This window comes from Aythya marila, assembly GCF_965140915.1.
Source record: "Aythya marila genome assembly, chromosome: 3".
Taxonomy (NCBI): domain Eukaryota; kingdom Metazoa; phylum Chordata; class Aves; order Anseriformes; family Anatidae; genus Aythya; species Aythya marila.
This window is the reverse complement of record NC_139044.1, coordinates 81347932-81374644: the sequence shown is the minus strand read 5'-3', so window position 1 is coordinate 81374644 and position 26713 is coordinate 81347932. Positions and strand designations below refer to the sequence as shown.

At 40.9% G+C, this 26713-nt stretch overlaps 1 protein-coding gene across 3 annotated transcripts in view; it reads right to left on the bottom strand.

Annotated features, from left to right (window-relative positions):
• Positions 1-602: 602 nt before the first annotated feature.
• AKAP7 (A-kinase anchoring protein 7) overlaps positions 603-26713 on the bottom strand; it is an 86291-nt gene continuing 60180 nt past the window's right edge. Inside the window, exons 8-9 of one of the 3 annotated variants that reach the window (XR_014317125.1) lie at positions 977-1691; positions 603-735 (exon numbers count right to left, since the gene is read on the bottom strand). Coding sequence is in view for 1 of the 3 variants with exons in the window: in XM_082756131.1 (XP_082612257.1) it covers positions 1489-1691 (203 nt within the window). In the remaining 2 variants the exon portion in view is untranslated. Of the gene's footprint in view, positions 736-975; positions 1692-26713 lie in introns of those variants that run through there. The other 2 variants (XR_014317126.1, XM_082756131.1) reach the window with 2 other exon arrangements.

Genomic DNA, 26713 nt, shown 5'->3' with positions numbered 1-26713 from the left:
AGAAACAGCATATCAGCATCTATACATGTATTCAAGTGCTGTTTAAAAAAAATTAAAAATAGACAGTGCTAACCCAAAATGCCAGTATGTATACAAAAGGCAGATAATTAAAAGAGCTTTTTTCAAATACACATTTTAAAGTATTTAAAAGCATCAATATTTTTAATATCGGTATATCACTGCTGGAGAAAGAATCTATGAGAAAAGTCTGAATTTTTCACAATGATAAAGGAAGGGCACAGTGTTTGCTCAGCTTTTTTTGACGCCAGTAGTTTTCCACTTCGGAATCATGTTGTCTACCTGTATGCTCACATGTTTTCAAAGCGGTGCTGAGGAGTAGTTGTATTTAATGATGAACTATACTCCTTCTGTGCAAGTACTTTAGTATACTCCTCATGAGCCATTTACATCAATTGTATTTTCAGTAAAAAAAAAATAATAAAATAAAAGATGAACAGAGATAAGAAAATTTCTTGAAGAAATGTTTTTCATCTTCTAACAACCTGGTGAGATCTCACATCACAGCCATTTACAATCATGCATTTGGAGATCCAGAGCTGATACAACTTTTCCATTTACTGTTGGAGTTGTGCCTGTCTTCAAACAGTTCTTTGCTAATTTTCATGCGGATCTCTGGACTGGATAACAGCTCCTTTATCTGATTCAGCCTGGATAACAGGGCCTGTGTTTCTCTGTGCAAAGCTTCCTTTACTAAGTCTGCTTCACGGTTCTTTCCTAGAGGGGAAGAACAATATAACGTTTTATAATAACTAATGTCACTTAGAATTATTAATGTACAGAGAAAAAGAGATCATATCTGTTTTGGACAGTATTCAGTGCTTTTTCCCATATTGATTTTTTATAAAAAGGTACTCTGACAAAAAAAAAATAATACAATTTGCATCAACAAATGTTACCAAAAAGTACAGAACAGAACAGTGTCACATTTAAGAGAAACTCCTGCTATATTACATACTGTGTAATAGTATCTGCGAGGAATATCTGTAGTGGTAATTTTTAGCCTGGGATGACTGCTGCTGACTACAAAACAGAATGTGCTCTCACATCCAGCGAGCAGCCCTGTGGCAGCGCCAAGCAGCACGGAGGGCATTGTTTCCACATATGGCGAGGCCCCTTCCGTGGCCATTCATTACAACCCAAAAGGCAAACACAGAGGGCTCAGTTTCTCTCCAGAAGCAAGGAAGGGGCTCTTGGTGAAGAGCCAGCGAAGACTGGAGCTGTCTGATTCACCATTCTTGCCTTTTTTCTGCAGTCCATCCCTCTCAGCATTCAACAGATTTTCAGCAACGCAAGCACTTGTTAGGCTCGTCGGCAGTGTCCTTCGGTTCAGAACAAACTTTTGATAAGAGACTCACAAAGCAGAGTGCCTGTCACCCAGCACCACTTAGCAAGTTTCAGCAGGGAGCCGGGACATGTTTCTGTGGTTATTCTCGGTGGGATATTTGCTCCCGGGCTTTTGCACAGTGCTCACTTGCTGCTGTCATTGTCGCTTTCATTCTTAGTGCCACTGGCTGCTTCCTCAGTTTTCACAGGGCTTCCATCAGTCTGTCTGGTTTTGTTTTGCGTTTCTTCTAAATATTGCTGTACAGCCTTGAGCACTGCGTTCTCCACCAGCCTTTTGCTGAGGCTCACCAGCTCTGCATCATCTGGCTCTGCTGCATGTTTTTCACCTATGTGTCACAACAGACAAGAGAAGGAATTCATTGCCACGGAAAGACAGCAGCCAAATGTAATTGTACCAGAAGCCTCTGGCTGAGCTGGACATCTAGATTTTAAGTTATTAGCTGGATTTAAGACTGCCTTTTCCTGACTGTAAAAATGATTTCCCCCTCCACGAGCTCTAAATCAAGTGTTTCATGAGATGTACGCAGTAGATCAGACTAAAAATATTTCACTTCTTATCTTTATTGTAACACTCCTGTAAGCCACTGACTAACATTAGGAGCACTGAGTCAGCTTAGAAGAGTAAGAGGTGTCATTTCTTCTGGTCACCAACAAGCCATGCCATCTGGGCAAAGATGAGGGATATGACACACAATTTACCTCTTAGTAAAATTCTGAAGTCTAGCTGCCCCTGTTTTGTGAGTTTGCTTAATAAAGCTGAAAGCTTCTACCTTACTTAACCATTGCTTATCATTCAAGAGCTTCTCATGGGGAAAAAATGGTTAAAATACCCTAAGTGCAGGTTAAAAATTACTACTGTTATTTTAAATCAAAGCATCAAAGTTGGAAAACACATGTACTCCCAATCCCCCTTCAGTCTTCTGATTTGAAGTTCTGACACTGAAGGAATGCAAGTGCTGAGTCTATTCATAGGTATCCACTGATAAAAGCAAGAAGCCGGCATTTCCCTGCTTTGTTAGGAATTCCCAGGAGTAAACACACACAACTAAATAACTGTACACATAATAAGGGGTCCCGTATAACATTACATACGTTTTGAAATTGTACTTGTCCATGAATCATTTTCCTAAGGACTTACACAGCCTACTACAGCATCCTCCTTTTATGAACAACGTAACTGAGGAAAAGCATATTTCACTGTCCAATTTCCACCGGCCATATAATTTGTGCCTGCCACTTTGCAGTTTCTGGCACTAGGTAAGTAACTGTTTCTCGCCCTGTACATTTAAAGGCCATCTCTTTAATGGCCCTTTCTGGAATTCGCGTTCTGTAACCAGTAATAAGATGCTGCTTAGTCACACACATCTGGTGAAAGAGATACTATTGTATGTTCTCAGCACTAAGCTTTGTACTCTTCAATTATCTCAATTTGTTCTTTTTCATATATGTAAATTTATTCAAGTTTGCCAGCACATATAGATTATAGATATAAAAGACTTTTATTAGTCTTCCTAGGGGACTGGAGAACTTGTGAGCAATTTCACTGACAAAACATAGATCATATGGGGATTCAAGAGGGAGAGGTACACAGAAGCCTTCATTTTCAGAGGCTGCGCCTTTATTAGCTATTAGCAAAAGCATCCTGCTCTGGAACAAGAGCAGGACCAAACTCCTCCAGTTCTGGGTCTCTGCAGTGCTGCTATTGTAGGACAGGATGAACTGGGGTCTCCAGCTGAAGAGTGATCGGACTAGACCTGGACACAGCATTTCATTAGGTTTTGGAAAAAGCTGGGAAAAGCTCCTCCGAGCTTTTATGAGTTGACCCCACGGGCTCCTTTGAATGCAACCCTTTGATTCTAAACCTCCTTTGCTTTTGTTAAAGATACTCAGAACTGAAACAAGATGTTTTGGTTGACACTTTTTTTTTTTTTTTTCCTAGCAAATAAACAGACTAGCACCGTGCTTTCCAGTTAGGAGTTTCAGATTTCTCAGAATTGCCAGTGAATCACTGAAATTATTATTCACACAGCTCTAATGATCTGTCCAAGCAACTCCAAACAAAATCAATGGGAAATTGGTGCTCAGCAACTCCACCACCTGACCCTACTCAATATGCAGAATATGAGCAATCAGCACAGAGGCCTTCAGATACCACAAAACAGTTGTGATTGTGTTTGTTCACAATGCTGTTTTACTTTAGTACATTATGTATTATTCTTATATTGTAAGTATGGACAGCGCTCTTCTTTCACAAGCATTTTCTGCATTCTTACAAAACAGTTGTCATTTCCACATACATAGCAAGTCCATATATATATTTATATATATATAAACGGCATTTAAAAACTTCATATTAAGTAGATGGTTCACTAATTTCTCAAGCATGAAAAAAAAAATCTGAAATATCTAAAATGACCCTTCCAAAAGTACAGTTTACAAATTTAAAAAAGAGTTCTGTGGCTTTTATTTATTTCTAATATTTGAGACTTCCATGGCTCACCAGCAGTCTGTAGTACCTTGTAAGTCCATCCTGCATTCCAGCTGGGAGGACTTACACAGGACCTGACTGATGTGTGACTTCATGCACATCCTTACGTGAAGAGTAACCCTGGATTTATCTTCCAGTCACTTTTGTTACCTGGCACACAGGACTATATGATTCACTTATCATCTCTTTACATGTTTAGACTCCCTAAATTGCACTTGTGTGTGTGCGTGCGCAATGCTGAGTTCATTGGCAAGGCAGTGTTGTACTGTAGTATCATCCCTATTCATGACCATTTACAAAACAAAATAGGTCAGGTTAAAAATAACAAGTATTGATCATCTATATTTATGAGAATATTTAAGGTATATGTCTTCTTCATGTATCTTTCTCCATGCTGCACCTGCTGCTTGCCTGCTTCTTATATGTATAACAGCTTTGCAGCAGGCTTCTTTGTGTAGATTGTCTTATATTACATGATTTATCTTAATATCAGTATGAAGTCATTGATGACAAGGAAGTTTTGGATTTAAAAGGGAGGTTTAAAAATTCAGAATTACTTTGTTTGTAAACTCTGTTCTGAAAAAGGGAACAGTGCACTGTATTTGCATGTACAGTAGGCCTCTTAGTATGGACCATGCCATTACTATAAAACTGTACTTTACTACTGTTAGAAAAACCTTTCCAGTGCCTTCTCCTGCATATGGCTTTGAACAAAAATGAAATAAATGAAATAAAAAATGAAAAATAAAATAAAGCTTCCATTTTGTTTATCCCAGAATTCTCTAATTTTCAGAAGATGAAAATAAATTAATATTCTGTGAATATATTTAAATTCATACATCCTTTTTTATTATTTGTAGAAACTAAAGCATACCTGTTGTCCTGAAATAACAACTTGTTGTTTTTTTGTTTGTTTGTTTCTTTATTGCTTTGTTTGTTGTTTTTTTTTCTCTTTCTCATAAGAGAACTACCAAGTGCACAGAATTATTTGAAAGGGGATTTATGATCCCACAACATGCTGTTATGGACACAAATGGGAGCCCTGCAACCAAATCCACATTTAGATTTAAATTCACTGTTGCATCTCCCTGCTAGACTAGGTTTACTCTCCAGTTCTACACTCCCTTATGTTTTTACAAGACTGATCTGGATTTTGAAATAATGCACTGGAACAAATCACCTTTGGTGGTCCTGGTACAGACTTTTCATGGTTCCGATACAGCCTGTTTTAGGCATCCTTGTTGTTTGGAGAGGCAGGACAGTTTATCCCTGTTTATATTACTAGTCTGCTTTTGTGAGATTTACCTTTTGTGACTTTGATTCTTTTGTGAAAGAGTCAACAGTACCTCCATTTTACAAGAAAAGCCAGTCTTACAGCCTTTTACCAGCTACATTCCAGGACAAACTTCGGCCGTCCTTGTCTCATGGCCTTAATATACTTGGTGGTTTTGTTTTTGCTTCCAACAACCTTTCATCACAAAAAATGTGGCAAATTATGAAGGAGACTGCTGGTATTTTAAATAGGTGAATAAGACCAGCTGAGAAGCCTGTTTTGTGAAAGCAGAGATTACAGGCAGTGCCCTGGGGACTACTGTGGTAACAGACATGCCTCTATCTCCTGTTTAGTTCATCAATTTTCTAATGTTCTCTTTGCAAAATCGAGAAATAAAAAGCCCACAAGAGACTTCAGCCATCTTTCAAAAAACTAAACATTAAGAAATTCCTTCTGAAAGGAAGAAATGCTAGAAAACTTAATTTTTCTACTTACACTGTACCTCTTGCTGACACCCAAACAGTGAGCTAAGTCACTGTTGTATACGTGCAAAGCTTTCAATTTCACCAAGACTCCCTTTCTGCAGGTGACCCCTCAGTGACTGAGAAGTCCACTCTAAGTCATAAAAACCACTAACCATAAAATAATTTATTATTATCTCCTCTGTAGAGAGCGGAAGGCTTTGTTTGTGTGTAGTATGATGAGATTGGAAGGAAAGAGACACTATCCTAATTATTGGCACACTAAGAAACCTTCAGCAGATGTCTGTCATTTATTTCTGTCTATGATGGGGTTAGAGAAAACAGGGAAAGGCCAATAAAACCATTGCCAGATAGATTTCAGCCACGTGAATCCATGGAGCTTGTGACTTCAGTGGTTGTGCCTTTACCATGGCTCACTATCTCCATGTTATCAGGAAACGACTTAAGACTGAAGACATTATTTATACTCACAACACCCAGGCAGATGTAGGCTACCGCAAGGCTGCCATGCCCTGCTTCACCCCATCAGTACAATGTGTTCAACATTTTCTTTACTGAGGACTTTCATATAAATTTGATAGGCTATACATAGTAACAAAACTCTAGCATTAGAAAAATACTATCACCTTCATCCTGCCAAGACAGAGTCCGTAATAAACTGAATTACAAGCTACATCCAGTCAGCAGACCGTATACTTCTCCCTGCTGCAGCAGACTGTGAATCATCCAGCACAGTCAAGAACATGTAATGAACACAAACACGAGCATGTGCCCATATCTAATCAGCACAATAAGCATCAGCAGGAAAATCACAACCCTAAACAATTCCTTGTTAATTAGGAAAGACTTTCACAAAATGTCTCAGGCGGTCACTTAAGAAATTGGCACAAATAAAGCACTGAGAGGAAGGGTGAAATTATAATGATGTTATGACATTACGGTAAGGACATTTGCATTGCTGCATATTCCCATAAATGATGCTAAGCAGCATTAGTTTAGCTCATCTTGGACATCTGAAAACCCTTTTTTTGTTTTTAAGTATATTGTTCTGTACATATAGGACTGCCTAACAGGGTAATATAAATAATCTCTTTGGGCAGAATTAATGGATTTCTAGTTTGCTGGATTTTTAATTTTTTTATTATTTGATTTGACCCATCATGGAATAAAGCCAACAAAAACATTAATTTCTAGTGAAGAGGAAATTCTTGTACCTATTCAGGGAATATGATGTTCTTGCCAGTTTCAGGGAGGACAGCAACAATACCTGCAGACAGCCTTGGATTTGGAGGCTTGGATAATTTGGAAAACTTTTGCTTTGTTTCAGACAAAACCCTTTGAAGCTCAGCGATCTAAGGTTTCTGAAACACCTCTAACTACAAGTGGAGAAACACAGAACATGCTCTGCTAAACCTAGTCATCCTCCTACGAGCACTGAGGGATGCGATGCCACAGACATGAGTCTTCCAAAACAAAAACAAACCTAAATCATAACTAAATAGAACTAAGTCTCTACCTCTCCTTATTTTCCTATTAAATGAGACCTGCTGACAGATAAATCTCCTGATTCCCCTAATGGAGTTTAAAATCTTATGAATTCATTAATTTTAAGCAAGTCTGTGTTATCATTGCTATTACAGTAATGGCTGAAGGAAAGAAGGTTGCTTTAAACAGCTCTAAGCTTTACTCGACTTTCTCACTGACAGGCAGGTCGAGAAAAGAGCCCAGGTCACGGTCACAAAAGTGGTTTTACACAACCACACATTGTGTGTGCTGACCACAGGAGAACTGAGCCCCCCAGATGGATTTATTCACCCCTCTTCACCATCCATAGCCATGTCCAGTGGCTTCATGCCAGACATGAAGGGAGTCGAGAGAGACCAGGCCTTCCTGTCCTCTCAGGAAGCATGGCTTGTCTAAAGCTCAACGTGGCACAGGTTAGGTCTTCAGCAGCCCTCAAGAAATGCTATGCACTGTGCAAACAGCATATGTTGCTCCCCCATCAACCAAGTTTGTCAGTGACCACAGAAGGAGCTGGACGGTCCTGAAGGCTGAAAAATCACTCAGCCAGGTCACCAGGCTGCGTGGGGCGTAGGCCCAACACATGCAGCAACTGACACGGCACACACACGTTTTGATTGCTGAAGACCCTGTTTTGGCTGGGACTTCTTAATGCTATCATAAAGTAGATTTAAATCAAACAAAAATCAACCTGTTCTTTCAGATATGAAGAATGGATCTTACCAAGTGTCAAGCGAAGGTCAGCAAGCTGTTCCTGCATTGTTCAGCATGGGGCTGCTGCTCCTGAGCTCACACCAAGACTCCATACAAACTCATGCTATCAAACAGTCTCTCACATAATATGTCGTTCCTCAGGAAAACCAATTTTGAATATATTTTTTAAATTATGGAGAGAAAAGGCAAATTTTAATCAACAAGCATTAACATTTCGTTATTTCAATTACTGCAACATGAGTTGCGAAACAGCTGCATACTACTTGAACTGTAGAAGGAAGGTGAAATCTTGTCCAAAAAAAAACATTTTGTAGATATAATTGCTATTAAAGAGAATGTCCAATAGTGTCCATAAAATACTTCAATTAATTGCAATTTTTAGGGAAAATGCAATTTGCAAGATGGTTTTATCATCTCTTTAATCATAATTAGGATCTAAATCTAACAGAAGGCTAAAGGCAGTTCTTTTGGTAGGAGCATCTCACACAAGCTTGAACCGGCAATGTAACTACAACCCAACTATAATGTAACTACCACTACCACTACAAATTTCAGGTTGGAAATTAGGAGAAATTTCTTCTCAGAAAGAGTAGTCAGGCATTGGAACAGGTTGCCCAGGGAGGTGGTGGAGTCACCGTCCCTGGGGGTGTTTAAGGAAAGGTTGGACCTGGTGCTTAGGGACATGGTTTAGTGGGTGACATTGGTGGTAGGGCGATGGTTGGACCAGAAGATCTTGGAGGTCTTTTCCAACCTTAATGATTCTCTGATGCTATGAACCCAAAGTTGTCTAAAGAGATGAGTCTCACCCCTTTCCCAGGATCTTGCATGAAGGAGCTGAACCCACTTCATCAGCTTCTTGGGCAAACCATGAAGTTATGTATTTTTGAATGTAAGAGTAGTACTGTTGCTGACTTTTGTTTCATATAAGTATTTCCTCAGCTTTAATTTCTCTCAAAGCCTAAATATACTCACTTGCAAGAACACAATCTTGATGTCAAATAAAAAAGAAATCTGGTATTTTAAGCAATAATTTCAGACAAATGTTTGGTCATAAATTATTCTGTCATGGGGTTTTTGGTCATCTTAGCCATATGGTATCAGAGTGGCTGTTAGTTAAAGAGTTGTTAATAATAATGAAGGTACAACCACAGTTAATCTAATTCACAGGAATCTAAAAATTGTTGCTAGAGCACAGAGTAAAGAGAGACCACTTAAATCTACGGATGGAAAAAAATGGTTTACAGTTTACTGTGTCATAAACCTAAATTTAATGTAATCAATCCTTCATATAAAATAACCAGATTAGGGGACACGTATACACACACATACAAAAAACAGAATAAGGATACTAGAAGACAATACTTCTTTTTCTTTCCTATTTTATGTATGAATAACACACATATCTGAAGTTGATCAACCATCACTTAATCAAACATAACATTGTTCTGCAGTCTGTTAGAAATCAAGAATCATTGAGTCCTGATTATTTGTTTAAATCAGTGGGCCTTACTGTTCACATCCTTCCTATGTGGAAAATCAAATAGCTGTAAAATCACTTTCTTCATAAACAACATAAAACTTGTTAAGAACATAGCCAATATTTCTCTACCTAACAGCAACGCCACTTTCACAAGATTCCCTACAGCTTCAAAAATGCACTCCATCAGGAGAGTAACTCACTCTCTCCCCCATATTTCTACTTCCTCAAACTCAGTGAATCAAAGCCTATTGTACTAGCACTTCAGTGAAATCAAGTTGGAAAAATACCTCTGCAATGCCGAAAACTGAACTAACCATCACAACTTTTACCAGCTTACACTGTGCAACTGATTGCTGATTACCATGCCTTAGATTTGATTGTTCTATTCTCTTTCTGCTCCTTCTTTCATTCTCAGATTTTATATTTTTCTATTGACACGGCATTCCGAACTTTATTCTTTCATCCTTATCAACCTAATAATTGTAACTGTCCTATTCTTCTGGTCCTTTATTTCTATTAGGTTAAACAGCTCTCATTTGGAGTTTCATCTTTGCCTCTTCCTCCCCTCTATTTTAAAGTAATATTTTTCCTTGGTCTTTTCAAGGTGAAGGAATAAAGGTTTGATATTCAAGCAAAAAATTTGTTGCGTTTCTCTTCACTACATTCAGAGCTAGCCTTGAAAACAAAAGTAGCATTTTTTCTTTACTCCAGCTAAATACCAGTGCATTTGATTCCATAGTTCCCTTTGCCTTTATATTTCCACACAGAAAAAGCTCCCCCACTTTATTTTTGGATAGAAGTGCCAAGAAAAGTTCAGTAGGATATGTAGAAAGGCAGGAGTTGGGCAACAGTTCCCCGTAAGAGCGGATCATATTTTTCATGGCTTTGAGATTTCTTGAGATGGGTAAACACACATTTCAGTCACACGGCACAATGCAATGCGGTGCCAACTCCAAGAATGCAAGCACATCTATACCTTGGGGGGTTATGTGAAGCGACTACATAGTAGTACCCAGAGCTCTTGAGAATTAGCCCCTAGCCTGGGTGCAGCACCACTTGGAGCCAGCTGTTCTGCTGCTGTAGGACCTCACACTTGGATGCATCTTACCACATAACGGGTTTTTATCCGCAGTCTAATCCTCTAATCTCTTCCTATTTTACACCTTGTATAGAGATTATGGCTAAAAAAAGGATCAAGGGAATTAAATTCATCTTTCAGAGGAAAATGCCGAGCTTCATTTGGAACACAGTTAATATTACTGCTATTCACTTGCACTGGAGTGAGCATGACGGGCAATGTCCAGTGGCCTGGGCCCTTCGTCCTTACCATACCCGGCCTTCATTCGACATCTTCCAGCCCCACTATGAGAGAGAACGCACACAGTGGGGTCAGCATGAAGTAACATTTACTTCACTAAATTAGAGGATCGAGTGGTTTGAAATATGCACACGCTGCATCTAATTTTACATTAACAAAAAGAAGATAACCCCACACTTCAGTTTGATCAATGGAACTCACCTCAGCCTCAGATTATGTTTAGAGGAACAACAAGAAAAACTTTCATGTTGTGCTGAAAAAAACTCTTGCATTCTATTACTGTTGTATATGTGAAAAGTAAAAGAGGAGCAGGGAGAAGAGAGGAAGAAAGAAACCTTTTTGATTGCGTTAGTCTATGCTGAGTGGTAATGGATTTTTAAGACAGCAAAAAATATTATGCATTTGCTGATTCTCCTCAGCCACAGTAAGTGCTGCACAAAAACATGCCTGATATTTAATATGGCTTTGTTCAATCCTTGTGCTTTGTACTAAAGTGGAAAATTGAATAAAATGCCATTTAAAAAATTATTGCTATTATGTGAAACAGAATGAGTAACACAGTAATAGACCATGACAAAATACATTTCTCTTCTTAGCAAGAGGATACAAGTTCTCTAGCGAGAGCAAATGTGTGCCTCAGTGTTTTAACTCACAAGAAACTAAGCAAGTGGCCAGGTGAACTTCACCTGAGATTGGCAGATATTCAGAGAGATAAGTCATCTGCAGGAAGACAAAGCTAATGGTGGATTTGGAGACTTTGTGGATTGGGATCCAGACAAGATACATAACAAAGTGCAAATTTTCTCTGTATCAACGTAAAATGGCAATTCCTAAGGTTCAGGAGGGCTCCAAGCAGGGGCATGAGCCTGACGAAGTTCAGCTGTGTGTGCTAATAGCTGAATTACAAGCCTAAAAGCATCAACAGTTGCAAAAGTTTGGCAGCCCCTAGAAGCACGCTGGCATGTTACACTTTTAGATTCTTAAGGCCCAGGGACTTAGTCTATATTCAAATGTTTCCTTTGGTGGAAGGTAACCAGATTTTAAATTATATTTATGGCATCTAGCCCATTATCCTTTTGTTAATTCAGGATAATTTCCTATCCCTTTCCCCAGTCTGACTTTCATAGCATAAGCAACCCCCCTCCAAGACCCCAAACTTCTCACTAAATCTCAGTCCCTTCTGTTAATCCTATAACTCAAGCTTTCAGAAACAGGAACAGCTTTACTCATGTCTCAGGAATAGCAAGAACAATTACTAACATTACTTAACCAGTAATAATTAGCTGCTGAACACCGTGACAGTATGCTTTATTACAATAAATTATTACAATAATTTTCAACACACCTTATTTTCCATTTTGCCTGGTGTTTAGCAAATAATAGCAGACCAGTGTTATCTAAGGAAGAACCACTCACCGGACCAGGGACCTTCGTTTGCCTTGCTAACTTTATTTGTCTGCCTCGTTTGCTTTACTTGTCTGCATTCATCTGAAAATCTCAGTCCCAATACTGCAAGATGTAGAGACTGCTCTGCAGTCCAGCATCTGTCACTGTCAGGAAGCTTTTCCCGAAATACATACAAAATGTTCTCTCTTGTTCTTATTTTGCATGATGTAATAGAATTAATCCCATGATATCTTAACAGTTGCTTAATCATGTTAACCAGTTCCTCCTCCTGCCTTCTGGCTTTGTAGCTATTTTCTAAACTTCTACTCAAAAACCACATCGGCTGTAGCTCCATGGATCCTCAGCCATTTTCTGGAAGTGCAGCCTGGTCTCCTACAATGCTTTTGGAGCATTTTCTTCTGTAGAAGAAGCAACCCTTCCTCCAAACCTCTTCCACGTTACCAGCCCTAACTCGGATAGCCCCAGCTGAACACAGCCTTCTCCGTGCAACACTGGCCATACCCTCCGCCACTCCTATTTTGCCTCTTGCACTTCCAGGACAAAAGTTACACTGATCTGTCTGGGGCAGACTTAATTGGCACCACACGCACATCATTTATGCTAAAACGTAGGTCTGGTGATGCGCTATCTTGCTGGGAGGGGAGGGGGAAGAGAGAGCATTTGGTGTTTTTTTCTTTCCCACAGTTGAACCTTTCTTATGGATGAAACCTGGTTTCTCCCCTTTTTCAAAGGGATCAGAGTACAGCTTCCTGATCACTCCACGTCAGTAGGGAAATGTCAGGTGTGACAGTCCAATTATTTGTCCAGATTTCAGTTCCTAGAGATCTTTAATAAAACAAAACGAAATACCATATATAATTAAGAAGAAAAAAGTAATCTTTAAGAGAGGCTGTGCAGACCTTCATTTATTTTTTTTTTATTGTAATACTTTAAATGTTTCCAGAAGAAAGGTTAAAGCACGCCTGCCTGCTTCCAGGAATACCACTCTCCACTGGAAAACAAAGCACACAATTATCAGGCATTAAGCATTTACAATCAAGGCAGTATAAGAGCAGAAAAAAGCACATTTAAAAAGTCAGGCTAGGAAGGAGGAGACAACTACTACATAGCAGGCATATAACACTTCCCCCCTCCCGAGTGAGGCTATTCTACTCCTGTAATACACGTTTTTCTCCGTATGTTACGATTTCTACACTGTGACTGGCTCCGCTCGGAGCCTACGGGGATGCGGTGCCGGTACAACCTGCCATAGAGCAAGGCAACAGGTCCCAGTACGTGGGCACCCAAACTGGGGTGGCTGCTTGGCGCTACCAGAGCAGGGTTTGGAGCTCAGCGTGTCACACTGCTCGTCCGGCTGTAACACGGGTTTGCTCACGCATCACTTCGGAGCCAAGAACGAGCATTCAGCTAAGGTGGTTCCCTTTTGTCATTTGGCAAGCTGTCGTTAAAGTAACGTGAAAGTAATCTCTGAAGCCCAGCGCTTCATTCAGACACACGGGGCTATGCTGACACAGGTGAGCTACACAGAGCCGGTATCTGCTCTCTGGCAACGAGGCCAGTTAGCAGCAGACAGCTCAGGTCCATGCCACCCGCTCGTGCTCACCTCTGCAGCAGCACAGCTGCCTCCCAGCTGCCTGGGGGACTGGATTCAGGTCGATGCTCACTCCCAAACTGTTTCTAGGAACTATTTCAGAAAGCGATTTTCTCCAGGGAGGAACTGTACCAGGGTCCATAGTAACAGTTTACGAGCACAGGCAACCAAGAATATTAAACAAGAAGAGTTTCACAACGCAGTGCAGCAGCAGCTGGAGTAACACAAGTGACAGGGGACAGGATTTGGCTTGAGACTCCAATAAAACTGTGGGAACAACAAAGCCAATTTCCTCTTCCACCACAATGAAATCCTCCTGCAGTACTTCTGATTTAATCTTCAGAAGTGAGGAAGCACAGAGGTAAGATTCATAACCCCTGAGACTTTCTGACACTTTCTACTTTTCAGGGCAGGTCTTACAGGACCTAAGAAAAACACACTGCTCCTTCTATTGTTTGGCGAGCAGCAAGTAGCATGAGCTCTTTTTTTCAATTTGCGTACTGAGTTTAGGGGCATCGTGCCAGAGCATACATAAAGCTCAGTAAACAGAGAAAGAAGTATATGAGAATATGAATATGAGAAACAGTACCGAGCAAGGGGACCTCCCTCAGATAGAGTAAGGATAATATTTGGATGCTGTTCTCATACGTTCACAGGGAATATCAGGCAGCTTTTAATAGTATCCATGATAGCAAGAGCCTCTAATTTACACTTCAGGAAATCAATAAAAGCATTAAGTTGTAGCCTTTGGTTTATTCAATAATACATTAGCGTGAAGCGAGCACAGTTCTGAGAAGCTAGTCTCACCTTATCTTCCTTTTACTGCAGCAATGGTCTTACTAAGATTATCGTTAAGCCATCTTAACAGCTTAAAAGACAGACTATCTCATATCTAAGTGTGTACGTGGTAAATACAGAATACATCTTATCATAAGTACTCAGTGTGGATTGACCAGCATGCTTACAGAAGCATGAGAAATCCGATACACTGCTTCTCTGTGTAAATGAAACATCTGCATATGGGACAATTAGTGAAGTTACTCTCTCCAGCCCACCTAGAATATACCGGTATTTATTTACTTTGTCTGCTATCCTTTACACTCCCTTTCAAGCCCAAGACGATACGGGATAGCAGTAAACAAGCTGCTTAAGGGAACTGGTGTAAATGCAGAACATTTAAAGTGATCTTATTCTCCTTACGGGTTCACTCTCCTCTCCCTTGAAGAAATCACATTGGACGTCTCCTGCAACAGCCGCGTGAGCAGAACACCAGGCTTCTTCAAAGGGAGCCTGATTTTTTCTGCCCAGGGCTGAAAGAACAGTATGTCACCTGTCCTCCTCTTCTTGCTATGTTCTTATGAAGTAGATTCCAGATGAAGCTGGCCATTTGTTGGCTTGCCATACGAACCAGTCTCCCTGGAATTATTTATAGCAAGTCCCTTTTACATGGGCTCGCTGATATTCCCATCCATCTCGCCGCAGTCCTTGACTCCAGGGACTGCCAGCAGACTGTCACAGCCATGACAGTTGGCAGGCCAGGTCCTTGGTTGGTATAAATCAGCACTATTCTTGCTTACAGCTGCTAAGGATTTCACTTGACATTTCACTACTGCTTTATTCACGCCCCAGATAATCTGTCTCACTTTCATGGTTTTACTTGCATGTTTAGCAAATATCCTTAAACACTTAACTTGCTTCTAATTAAATACTCCAGCTGAAGTATCCTCTTAGACAGCCTCCAAGCACTGCAGTACCTAAACTGTATATTATCAAAATTATTATTTTTAAATGAATATATTCATTTATATTTAAGATAATATAAATTTTTAATATAAATTTAATGGTTTATATTATATATAAACCATTATTAACTAACTAGGAATTTTAATGTACACCAGAAAATAATCTGAGATTTTATCACTAGTAGAAAGCAATCATTTTTATTATACAGAATAAGTTTTTGGGCAAAAGCAGTGTAAATTCTTATTTATGTAACCCTGCAAATTGACAAGTAATAGTTAACTGGATATCTCCCCTTTACAAAATAGAAAAGGGCCATTACAGTAGAGAGAGATTCATCTCCATTCAAGTTTTTGTTCTAACTTCATGTTGGAGATTTACAACACACAAATTAATTGCAGTCAAAAGATTTTGCCCCATGAGAGATGGTATTCACCATTCTTTGGTCTGTGTTGTTTTGGTCCTTTGAAGCAAGCAGCAGCATAATTTGGAATATTAAATGCAATTATCAGCTAAAATCTGCCACTGCAGCTGTTGGCCAACAGAAGTGCCCAGGGCCGTTTGAATTCTCTTGCAGCAAAACTCCTTCATACTGCAAGCCATCTCAAAGCTTCCTTCTCCCAAGACTGACACACTGCATATTTGGATATAGTCTTGGACCTTCCCTCCTGCCGCCCAACAGGGCAAGGAAATGACCCACTGTGGACGGTATTGAAACTGTTGTCTATACTAGCAAAGAAATTTAAGGCTTATTTCCACATCTACAGAAGCTTCATGCTGCACCAAAGATTCGCAAATCGATTTAATTGAAGGAGCACCAGTGTGCTCCGTAAAGAGATCAAGAATACTTTTCTTCTGGAATCTGCTCTTTCATTCGTGCAGTTCTTTGAATGAAATACCTACTGGAGACAACAAATAAAACAACTGGTTAATGTCACTGTTAGAAATTTCTCCACATAAGCAAGTTTCCAGTGCATTACCTCTCCACATGGACTGCCTGACCTTGTAGAGAAGTGTGCTAAAAAGTTACTTGGTCATAAATTTTAAACTAGTGATCAAATGTAAGAAAACACGTCACGGAAATAATTCGTGGCATAAACCTGCAGTAAAATAAATATTAAGGAAGGCCTTTCGCCTTGACAAAGAATTTGTTTTTCTGTTCTTTATAGTGTTATACCTACAATGGGAGCAACACTGAATGACAGTGATCATGGTCTCTTACTGTGTTTTGTTTCTGCCCAGAAAGAGTTGTACAGCCACAGTATAACAAACAGCACATTTTTCTCAACCCACTCAATCACTGCTGGACTGACGAGTGCACTGATGAGTTCCAGCAGTGGTGACCTTTGTATTGGCTGACTGAGACCATAGGCTCAATTCCCATAATCAGCAAAGAAGCCTTCAGCCGTAAACAAAACAATTTTAATCTTGTCTCTCATCTTTACTCAATGAAAAACCTGGAACTGAGTTATCCACTGCAGCACTAACATGACAGAACAGTGAAGAATTTGCTCTTGTATAATTAGATTATTTTACCTAAAAATCCATCAACGGTTCACAGAATGCCCTTCACTGCAGGAATGTGGTATAAACTTGCATCAGCCACCTCATTTTCTTCCATGGCTCTTAGCAGTCCCAGATGGGCATTAACTATCATTTCTTTCTCAGTAAACTTATATCTCAGAGAATTACCGTTTGGCAGATCAGAAGAGGATAGGGAAGCATACAGGTATGAAGATAACCTTTCTGTGAAATGTAAGTTTGATAAGCCTTACAGCACCTTGCAAGTCAGCCACGCGATGAAGAGTACTGCATTTTGTCTTGCTGGGCAACAACTATGAGGCAACACAGCTAGGAGGGATGGCAAGAGGGAGATACATAGTCTATATACCTCTCACAGAGATTTGCCCCTCCAGCTATTCTTGTTGCAGTTCCCAAAAAGCATCAGGACTACAATCAGGTGCATTCCGGTTGTTCTCTCCCTCCAATTCCCATTTCTTGTCTACTCAGTTTAATATTTGATCCACAAGTATCAGCAGATCAATCTGCACAGAAGCAAAGCTTAATATTTTAGACAGCAAAATCCCTCTAATTGTGCCAAGGGAGTACAGTTTTATTTAAACCTTATCTCAATATAAATATTATTAAGAGTCTGTTGAGAAAGACACCATAACCAAACTGTTCTGGTCAATGCTCCCAACGTCGTCTGCTGGCAGCATTATTGTGTCTGTATGTGTACACAAGGGATCGAGGCTGCTCAACACTTTGCAAGACTGAGCCCCTATATTTCTGAAGCAATATACAGATACTTTTTACTTGATCCAGTCCTATGATGGAAGAAGTTACGGTGCCGAGCTGCTTCTTACCATCATCTGTCCTCTGGGTTTTGTAGAATTCCTTAACACACTTCAATAAAAATTTGCTGGGTTAGTTTTGATTAATGAAGAAGTGTTGAACCTCCCTGAGGTGATTTTGCCTTAAAGGAGAGCTCACAAAACCTGCTCTTCTGTGGACTGGTATGCACAGCATATGTCAGCAGGGTATGGTCTATGTGACCGATGAAGGTGGCAACAATAACCATGTGGGATCAGTAAACTCTTAGGCCAGTACTTCTGAATCCAGAAGAGGATGGGGTTTTATGGCCTTGGAGCCATTATTGCCTTGCTTACCTAACAATTGCCAGCCTAACAACTTTGTCAATATCAACATTAAATTGTTTTGTTCATTAACGCTGTGCACGACCACGTATTTCTCACTGGAGTTCTCTAGGAAAGAAGGAAGGTTCTTCCTTCCCACCAGCCCACCTCAGAGCACTGGCAGGGTTATCACAAGTGGGGCCAGTTTTCAACTCTATAGTCTCATCAGAGAGGTGGGCATGCCAAGTATCACACAATTCCCATATACAGGGCCAAGATGAACACAGTCATAGCAAAGGGGAGAGCAAAAGACATAATTATCTTACACCCCTCTCTGCCAGTCATTTAAGCAGAGTTTCGAGCCTAACACAGCTGTGGAGGTACTCACAGTTAATTAACTGTAGCATGCAAAGAGATGGGCTTGGCCTCAATATGGAAATCAAACATGATTTCAACACTACAGGAGGAATCTGTGCAAACATAGCTGCAAAATATTGTGCATCATCCAAAAGCCAAAAATGTCCTCATTTTTTCCACCTACTCAAAGTGATGGTTTGGCGATTATGCTTGTCATAAAATGGACATTAACCTATTTATTTACCCTTAGATGCTTAAGCTGATGGTCAGTGCTGGTACAACACCAGCCAGGAACAAACTGCCCACAAGTTAAATCCAGGAGGGAAATTTTAAAAGGGCCTAAACCACCATCAGAGACACTTTCTGCAGCAGGCTCCCAGTGGGGTCAGTGGAAGAAAGAAAATAACCAATATATTGCAGTAACAGTGTGCTGCACTCAGGGACCTCTGCACTTCTCATCTTGCTACAGGGTCACAAATCACTGGAGGCTGGTTCTCTGCCAACATACTTCTTGAAAATGGGATCCTTAAGTTTTTTCATCAGGCTCTTCTGAACTTTCTTCTCAGTGTGATCAGGAAGAAATGCACCTGTCCTACCATGAAAGCAGTCACGTACACCAATTAGCTTGTCCTGGTCTTCCACTTGCCTCAACTAAAACAAAGTGAAATCTCTTCCTACCTTCTCACAGGTAATTCTTCACGTCCTTTAATACAAACAGGTTTGGTTAAAGGCATCACTGAAGTTTCTCAGTATTCAGCAGAAACAGATCACTGTGGTCCAAAGCACTTCCACATAAGGTCCTAGGCTCCACGTACATCTTCATTTTGCACATAAGTACGTGCTACATAAAAGTTTAGACTTTAAACTGATTCTACAATTTTGTGCATTCTAGAGCACTTACAAATTAGCTTGGACTTTTTTAGATTATGTACCAGGGAACTCCCTGTCTTTGTTTGTGCTTCCTTTCAGAAAAAAAAAAGCAGTTCTGCCGTGTCTCTACATAAATTCTATAATAAACACTGCTACTTTCCCCCATCAGTAACATAACTTAATAGCAAGGCAATCACATTTGACTTGACTCATCTCCAGAATTTCCAGTTGCAATTCATTTTACATAAAACATCCTGACAGAAAGGTGGCAGAGATCCCAACATCTGCAGTCTAATACATTATAGATCAAGATAGGCTGCTGTATCCTTGTGGAACAGGAAAATGTAGCCTGGTTTTAAAAATTATAGACTTCTGTGCTTCAGAATTTCTTATACCCAAATAAAAATTGTAACAAAAATTAAAGAATTTGATTTCTTTCTATGGGATACAAATGTTTATAGGACTTAACATTTGACTTCTTTATCTTTATATTAAACATAAAGGGAGAAATATATTTTTTTTTTCAATTAAAAGTCAAATACACCCAAAATGACTATAGATCAGACAGTGGAGGAAATACAGCAATATGTTAACAACTTGTAGGACTATTTAATAAAAGCAGTAAGTAATTTTAATTTAATAAATACCATGTAGAGACATTTCAATTTCAAGGAGGCTTACATAAAGGCATATGGGTATATCTAAGGGTCACTGTAAGAACACCCCAATTTCATAGTCACCATTATTTTTATTCTTTTTACTTCAAGATGACTATATTCTTCCATTTTTTAAGCCATAAATGCCTGGATGTGTGTGTGTGTGTTCATTTTTATTTTTATTTTATTTCCTAAATCTATTTCATCCTATTTGAAAGCCTGTTCTTTTATCATCTCCTCCAGGACAACCTGATAAGTTGAACTTAACAGTTAACTAACTCCCCTATTTTATATCCCAGATTTTCTCTAAATCTCTGTTTTCTCTTCATCTTCACTGGTACCTACAACTCCCCCACTACTGCAACCTTAATTTGGCATTAATGTACAAAATGGTTGCACTAATGAATGAGGGACTATTTTCTAAGCCGATGTCAGTCCCAAGAATGGACAAACAAGCAGACACATACTGATGCTTCACACACATAAATGACATCTTTGGCTGTCATCAAGCCCTGGTTAAGGCTTATTGCCTCAGTTGTTAAACCGAGCATCACTGGTCACAGGAAGGATTTGTGAAACTTTGACCTTTGATATACTTTGACAAGTATTGAACATGCAGTTTTGGAGAGGACCACCAAATCCTAAAGGAACTACTGATGCCCCATTTGTCAGCCCCATATTTCTTTACACTGCAACAAGGTCTGTGGGACTGCTGTTGCTTGTGCCTCTTTTTCTCCAGAAGAAAATGGAAGCAACATTAGCAGCCTCCTCATGGGCTTTGTGGTGGGAAGAAGACAAACAACAGCTAGTGATTATTCCAGTTGTCATTCTGAGGAATGCATCTTTCCTTCAGACTATTTGGTTCTTCATCCACATCCTGCACTGCTTTGTCTGCACATACCTTGTGTATGAGTGAAGAAACAAAACTGCCCGGGGAGATTAGCAACACCATAAAGAACAGAGGCACTGGAGAATGGAGCATGTGTAGGGCTTACCAAGCTCAGCTGATGAGTGGGTGTTTTCACATACAGAGAAGAAGATGGGAAAAGGATAGTATCTTTCTGATACCAGAATCACTTGGAGCAGCTAGGAATTAAAATCCCAGAAAACAGAAGTGAAAATGACACACAATCTGCTGGATAGGGACCTATCAGTATTGGAAACTAGTTCGACAGCTTGGCAAGCACACCAGGACTGTTTAACAACAGGGACTGACTTACTGTTTGTGGTAGGCAAACCTGTCCTGTCTCTCATGACGGAAGGCCAGACAATGGCTCTGTTATGTGGATATTGTACAAACACAAAATAATTGAGGTTAACCTCCAACAAATTATAAGTTTAACCAAGTCATTGACTTACAAATGTAACTTTCAGGATTTTCAGAATTAGTTCAAGAGCTAAATAAAATGGTTGCGTTTTGTTCACTGTCCTCTCATTTAGCCTGAAAAAAGGATCCCTGGTTTGATGCATTTTGGCAATTCTTGGTGAGGCTGGAAGAGCAAGATGGGGACTGAGTTTCGCTCACCTGGCTGTGTGTTTGAGTTTCCCTTGCTCCTGCCCACATGGTACACAGCCCCAGTCCCTGCCTTCATTCACTTATCTCCCCAACAATTTACATGTATTATATTTGATCTGCACCATAAGTAATATTGTACAGTAGCTATGAAATAATAAATTAAGTGCTTAATCTCATTAAATCAAAACACATAAGAGTGCTCAAATTGCTCTGCTCTGCTCTCAAGTTGTTCTTCTCTTAGAGTGCAAACACATTTCATGTGCTACTTTGCTATGACCAACCTTATCTCACATACAAAATTACTGTTCAGACAGTTAGTGATATGCTCAATATTTAACAGCCTTTTTCAAACAAAAATTTCATGCCACTACAAGATCCAAATCCTTCATTTCCTGTTTGGAGCCAAGTAGAAAATGGGCTAAGATGTACATAGATAAAATGCAGTGTAACAATGATCATTTTGGAAAATATTTTCTTTCATGCCACATTAAAGGGTGTCACACCAGGAAATTAAAAAAGATACAAACCCAAACTTCAGACCAAAAATAAGCTTCCAATAAGATCATTTCAAAACACAGAAGTATACGCTACATATGTTTTTGTGTAACATACGTAATCCTGATGATATTTACAGCCCCCACAGTGCTGGATGTTTTATATTTTGTGTGTGTTTAGGAATATGTAGTGTGTATTAAATACACACACATAATGAAACAACTTCTCAGCATGTACCAAAGATAGACTTCAAGTAGAATTCAAGGTATGTAAGGAACAACTGTATTAAAAACAGTGAATTGGCACCTTTGGCTTCACACATTTACTGTAGTTAATTTCTAATTGCACATCAGAGCATGGAAGAAGAGAGGAAGAAAACCTCACACATTTAGCACTGACACAATCAAATCAATACCAAGGCTAACTGATTATCATACTGATAATCAGTTATGATTATGTATGATAATACATAATATAATATAATATATGATATATGATATGATAATCCCAGATTATCATACAGCAAATTCCTCCATGGCCACAGAAATATCAAAAACTGTTAGCCTCTACATATATTTCATAACACATTTTTGGAATTCACACTCTTTCAATAAGTCTCTTCTTATGTATAAAAAGCCAAATTTTGAAATCCCCCCCAATTTCTTTGAGATGTAACATTGTTGAATGAGGACAGAAACAACATGTGTTTGGGTTCTGCTTTGTTGTATAAAGCAAGTCACTTCTACCCTCATAATTTTCATCTAAAAGAAAATTCTTCATAAATTTTATCAGAAAGTATGTAATTTCTAGAATGATTATATCCAATTCACAAACATAACTTCAAACGTATAGAAATCTGAGGGATCTCTTGCACAGGATCAGGATAGTGACATGAAAAATGACTCAATTTATGTACCTAAAAGTTAAGAAAAACTAGTTAAGTCACCACTTATTTAAAAAGGGTTGCCTGTTAAAGGACTCAACATCGGATGCACAGGTGAATATACAGGAAGGCAGTGCTTGGAGATGCCGAATCAAGTGTCTGCATCCCTACAGAGAGCCTACCAGCGTTAGAGTGGTTAAAAGATCATCCACTGAGACAGCTGCCAAGAATAGGCTGTGAAGGTCCTAAATGTGTAAGTTACAACAGCTTCTACTTAGGCTTTACCTGTATCTCTGTCCCACAACCAGTGGTGAGGACAGGTGTTTCTTTCCTTCCTTCCCTGAACAATGCCCCAGCTCTTTGCTCCCCAGGGACGTTCTGTGAATTGATTTCTCTGAAGTGTGCCAGGAAAATTGTCCATTTAGCACTCGGTAAAACAAAATGTGTTTGTTGGCGTGACTAATAAGGTTCTTCACAAAATAGGCATTTACGCTGTAAAGTGGAAGATAGTATAGATACCAGAAGTTTACATAAATTCAAGAGGTGACTGCAAAAAAATTAAGAATTCTCAAAAACTGGAATGCCACCCTGCTTCAGGATGCCTCCAGCCACTGGAGCACTTGAGCTGGACTTCTGAAAAAAAAACCTGGTGATTGCCCTTTTCTCGTGGTCTTATCAAACACACCATGCCTGTGATGCTGGGTAGAGGGGTCTTTAATCTGGGCCAGAACTGCCTTTCTTAAAATCTTACTACAACCACGAAGCTTGGCTAAGTGTTTTCCCAAGGTAGCATATGTATTTGGAGAGACTGGGTATGAAATACACACTGCATGTGAATGTGAATGCCTTACTGAGTAATGAACTCACAGCGATGTCATGACTGGCATTTGTCAGCTTGTTTAACCTGAGGAACATCAGCTGAAACACACCTATGGAAAGACAGCAATGTTTGGGCACTTTCATCTTCACCGTGACTGAAGTGAGTAGCGTGGTGAGCTGCCGTTTCCTGCAAACGCCTGCTTTTATTTAAAGCGGGGGCAATAAAATATCCAGGTTCACTTCCTAGCACAGTCAGTTTAAAGGCCATCGTGATAATATGACAGGAAGACAACAAATGGACGTACAAGTCATTCCCTTCTGCCTGCCCACGTGTGGCACGGCAGGCTCTGGGAAGCTGTGGGACAAGTGAGTTGGCACCAGCAGCTAAAGGGAAGGAAAGCTCTTGCTCTTTTCTTCTTGCATTTCACCCAACTGTCCTGGACTGAGGAAAAAGCTAACCATCTACCATCCTCATCAAATATTTCCTGTACCTTCCCCTTTTTAAGGTGTCTCGTGCAGTGTGACATCCCCCAAACGATGTGTTCAACTACAAGCAGAGTCAGGTCACGCTACGCTACGCGCTATATTCGCTGTATGTTACGCGCACTCGCAGGAGCACATAGGGAGAATCCTGGTACGTGACAGGTGATGCCAGAGGAAAAGTCAAAAGGCAGCAAAGCGAAAGGACTGAGAGAAGCCGGATGCAGGAGGCTCAATCACCCTTGTATCTTTTGTTCTGTGTCAACAGAGCTGTCTTAAAGAACAATTTGTGTTTGCTGTCTGTCCCCGTCTCTGCTGCGTATTAGAAATGAGGTGCACAAAAAGCCATTCTGTACTGACTATGTGATGAAAAAAAGTTTGGAAATATATTCCTAGCCATTTTCCCCAAGCCAAATTTGTAACATTTATCCTCCTATCATGACCTGTAAAGGAAAAACATTTTAAAACAGCCAACTCTTTTCTTCAGGCTGTCTTCTAGATTTATTGCATTATTGGTGTGTACGTTTATTTTAATTAATGATATGAACTCTAATTTTATTTATGCCTAGACAGCTTCCTGAGTAACAAGAATAAAATATAAACCGGATCCACAGAACTTGATTTGCTAGCCTATAGCTAATGAATTATGAGAGTTCAGTTCAAATTGATTTCAGAAACAACGTGACCGAAATTTGGCTACATTTTCTAGAAGAAAGGTTGAAAAATATTTCAGTTGGTAGCAAGTTGAGAGTAAGCATTTTATTGTGTAACCCAAGTTTGGGCACACATCAGTTTCAGCAGAGAAATTAACAGAAACAACAACCCTGCCAAGGCAGCCCGCTCGACTCAGAGCAGCGAAGGACGAAGCAATGAGACCCGCTTCCTCTAATGCAACTTGGACGTGCTTGACCAAAAGCAAAACCAGGGAGATACGCTTGCTACTCCCTCCAGACACTAGCAGGTGAATGAATTTGTAAAAGTGCCACTATTCCCTCATCTGGTCAGCTTCAAACACCACAACCGAACAACACCCAAAATGCACGAGGACCTGAGGATTTCCCTCACCGGCTGTCAGCACCGCTGCCACCAGCCACCTCCCTCCTACCTGGTGCTCGCCGCCCTGCCTATGCCACCGGCCCCCAAACCTCTTCACCTCTTACTCTGAACCTCGCTCGTCCAGCCCTTGTGAGAAAGGAGGATTAAAGTATTCACTCCGGCTACAGCTGCTTATGGAAAAGGACCGCCAGGATGCTGGTGAAATCAGGCATAATTAATAATAAGCTGTATTACAAAGAAATCTTCATCTACTTGGTGGAAATATTGCTCGATCCGTCTCCTCCTATTCCCATCACGTCTCTAAAAGCAGTCAGTTAGTTCTCAAGATAGCAAAACCAACAAACCCCCCAGAAACGCACCCCGGGCACGCCAGCCTGCCTTCCTCAGCCGCAAACTCCCCGGCGCGGCGGCACACCCGGCGGAGGCGCAGGGCAGCGCCGAGCCGCCACACTCACCGATCTTCTCCTCTCCTCTGGAGAAGGGGAAGCAGCACAGCTGCCCCATGGCACCCGCCGCCCGCCCCCGAGCACAGCGCGGCCAGCACCGAGCCGGGACCCGCTCACGCTGCTCCCGCAGCCGGCGGCCGCGGCGAGGCGAGGCGAGGCGAGGCGGGGCGGAGCGGGGCGGGCGGCGAGGCGGGGCGCGGGCGGCTCCCAGCGGGGACTGACCCGGCACCACCGGCCCCTGTCACACCAGACCCTGTCACACCAGCCCCGGTTACACCGGCCCCATACACACCGGCCCCATACACACCGGCCCCGGTCACACCAGCCCCGGTTACACCGGCCCCGGTCCCGGCGCTGCAGCCCAGCCCGGTTTGGCTCGGCTCGGCTCGCTGGAAGCCTTGCCCGCCCCGCCTGTCCTCGCCGGCAGCCAGCTGAGCCCCCAGGCGACTGCCCTGCCTGCCCTTGTCCCGCGTTGTGAGGAGCTTAAAATAGCCGGGCACAACTTGGCTGCCTTCAGCGAGTCGCCCGGAGGGTGGCCCGGTGCCCCCGGGGCACAGCTCCCTTCCTGCACCTCAGGCGGGTGGGCTGAGAGAGGGGCCAAAGGTGGCTGAGGGACCCACTGCAGGGGCACAGCTTTTCCCCTCCTCAGCTGAGGTGCTGGAGGCTGCCACCCCAAAACACCCAGGTCAGTAGGGCTGCCCACATGCCAGGCAAAGCCAAGGCTTCGGCTCCTCTCCCAGCACGGCCTGTATAGCAGAAGGGGCCAGGACAGGGCACCGAGTGGACACCTGGAGCTTGGGCTCCGCTGTGGTAGCAAAAAAAAACAATGAGATTTTAGGTTGCAAAATGTCAAAATGCTATGTCAACGTCAGTAAAGACTGCATCTGGGACTAAAGATGAAAAATAATCAAAGACAGTCTTATGGGCAGTAGTACTAGTCCCACCATGAACCAACATGTTAATTAATCACAGGAACATAAGCAATAAAACACATAAATAAGACTGGAAGTTTGGTGTATACAGGGAGCATAGGATGGTAAATGAGAGCATCCTGCATAGCCCCGATACAGTCTGTTTGTGCAAAGTATGTTAATAAAACTAAATGTAAAGATGTGTGTTT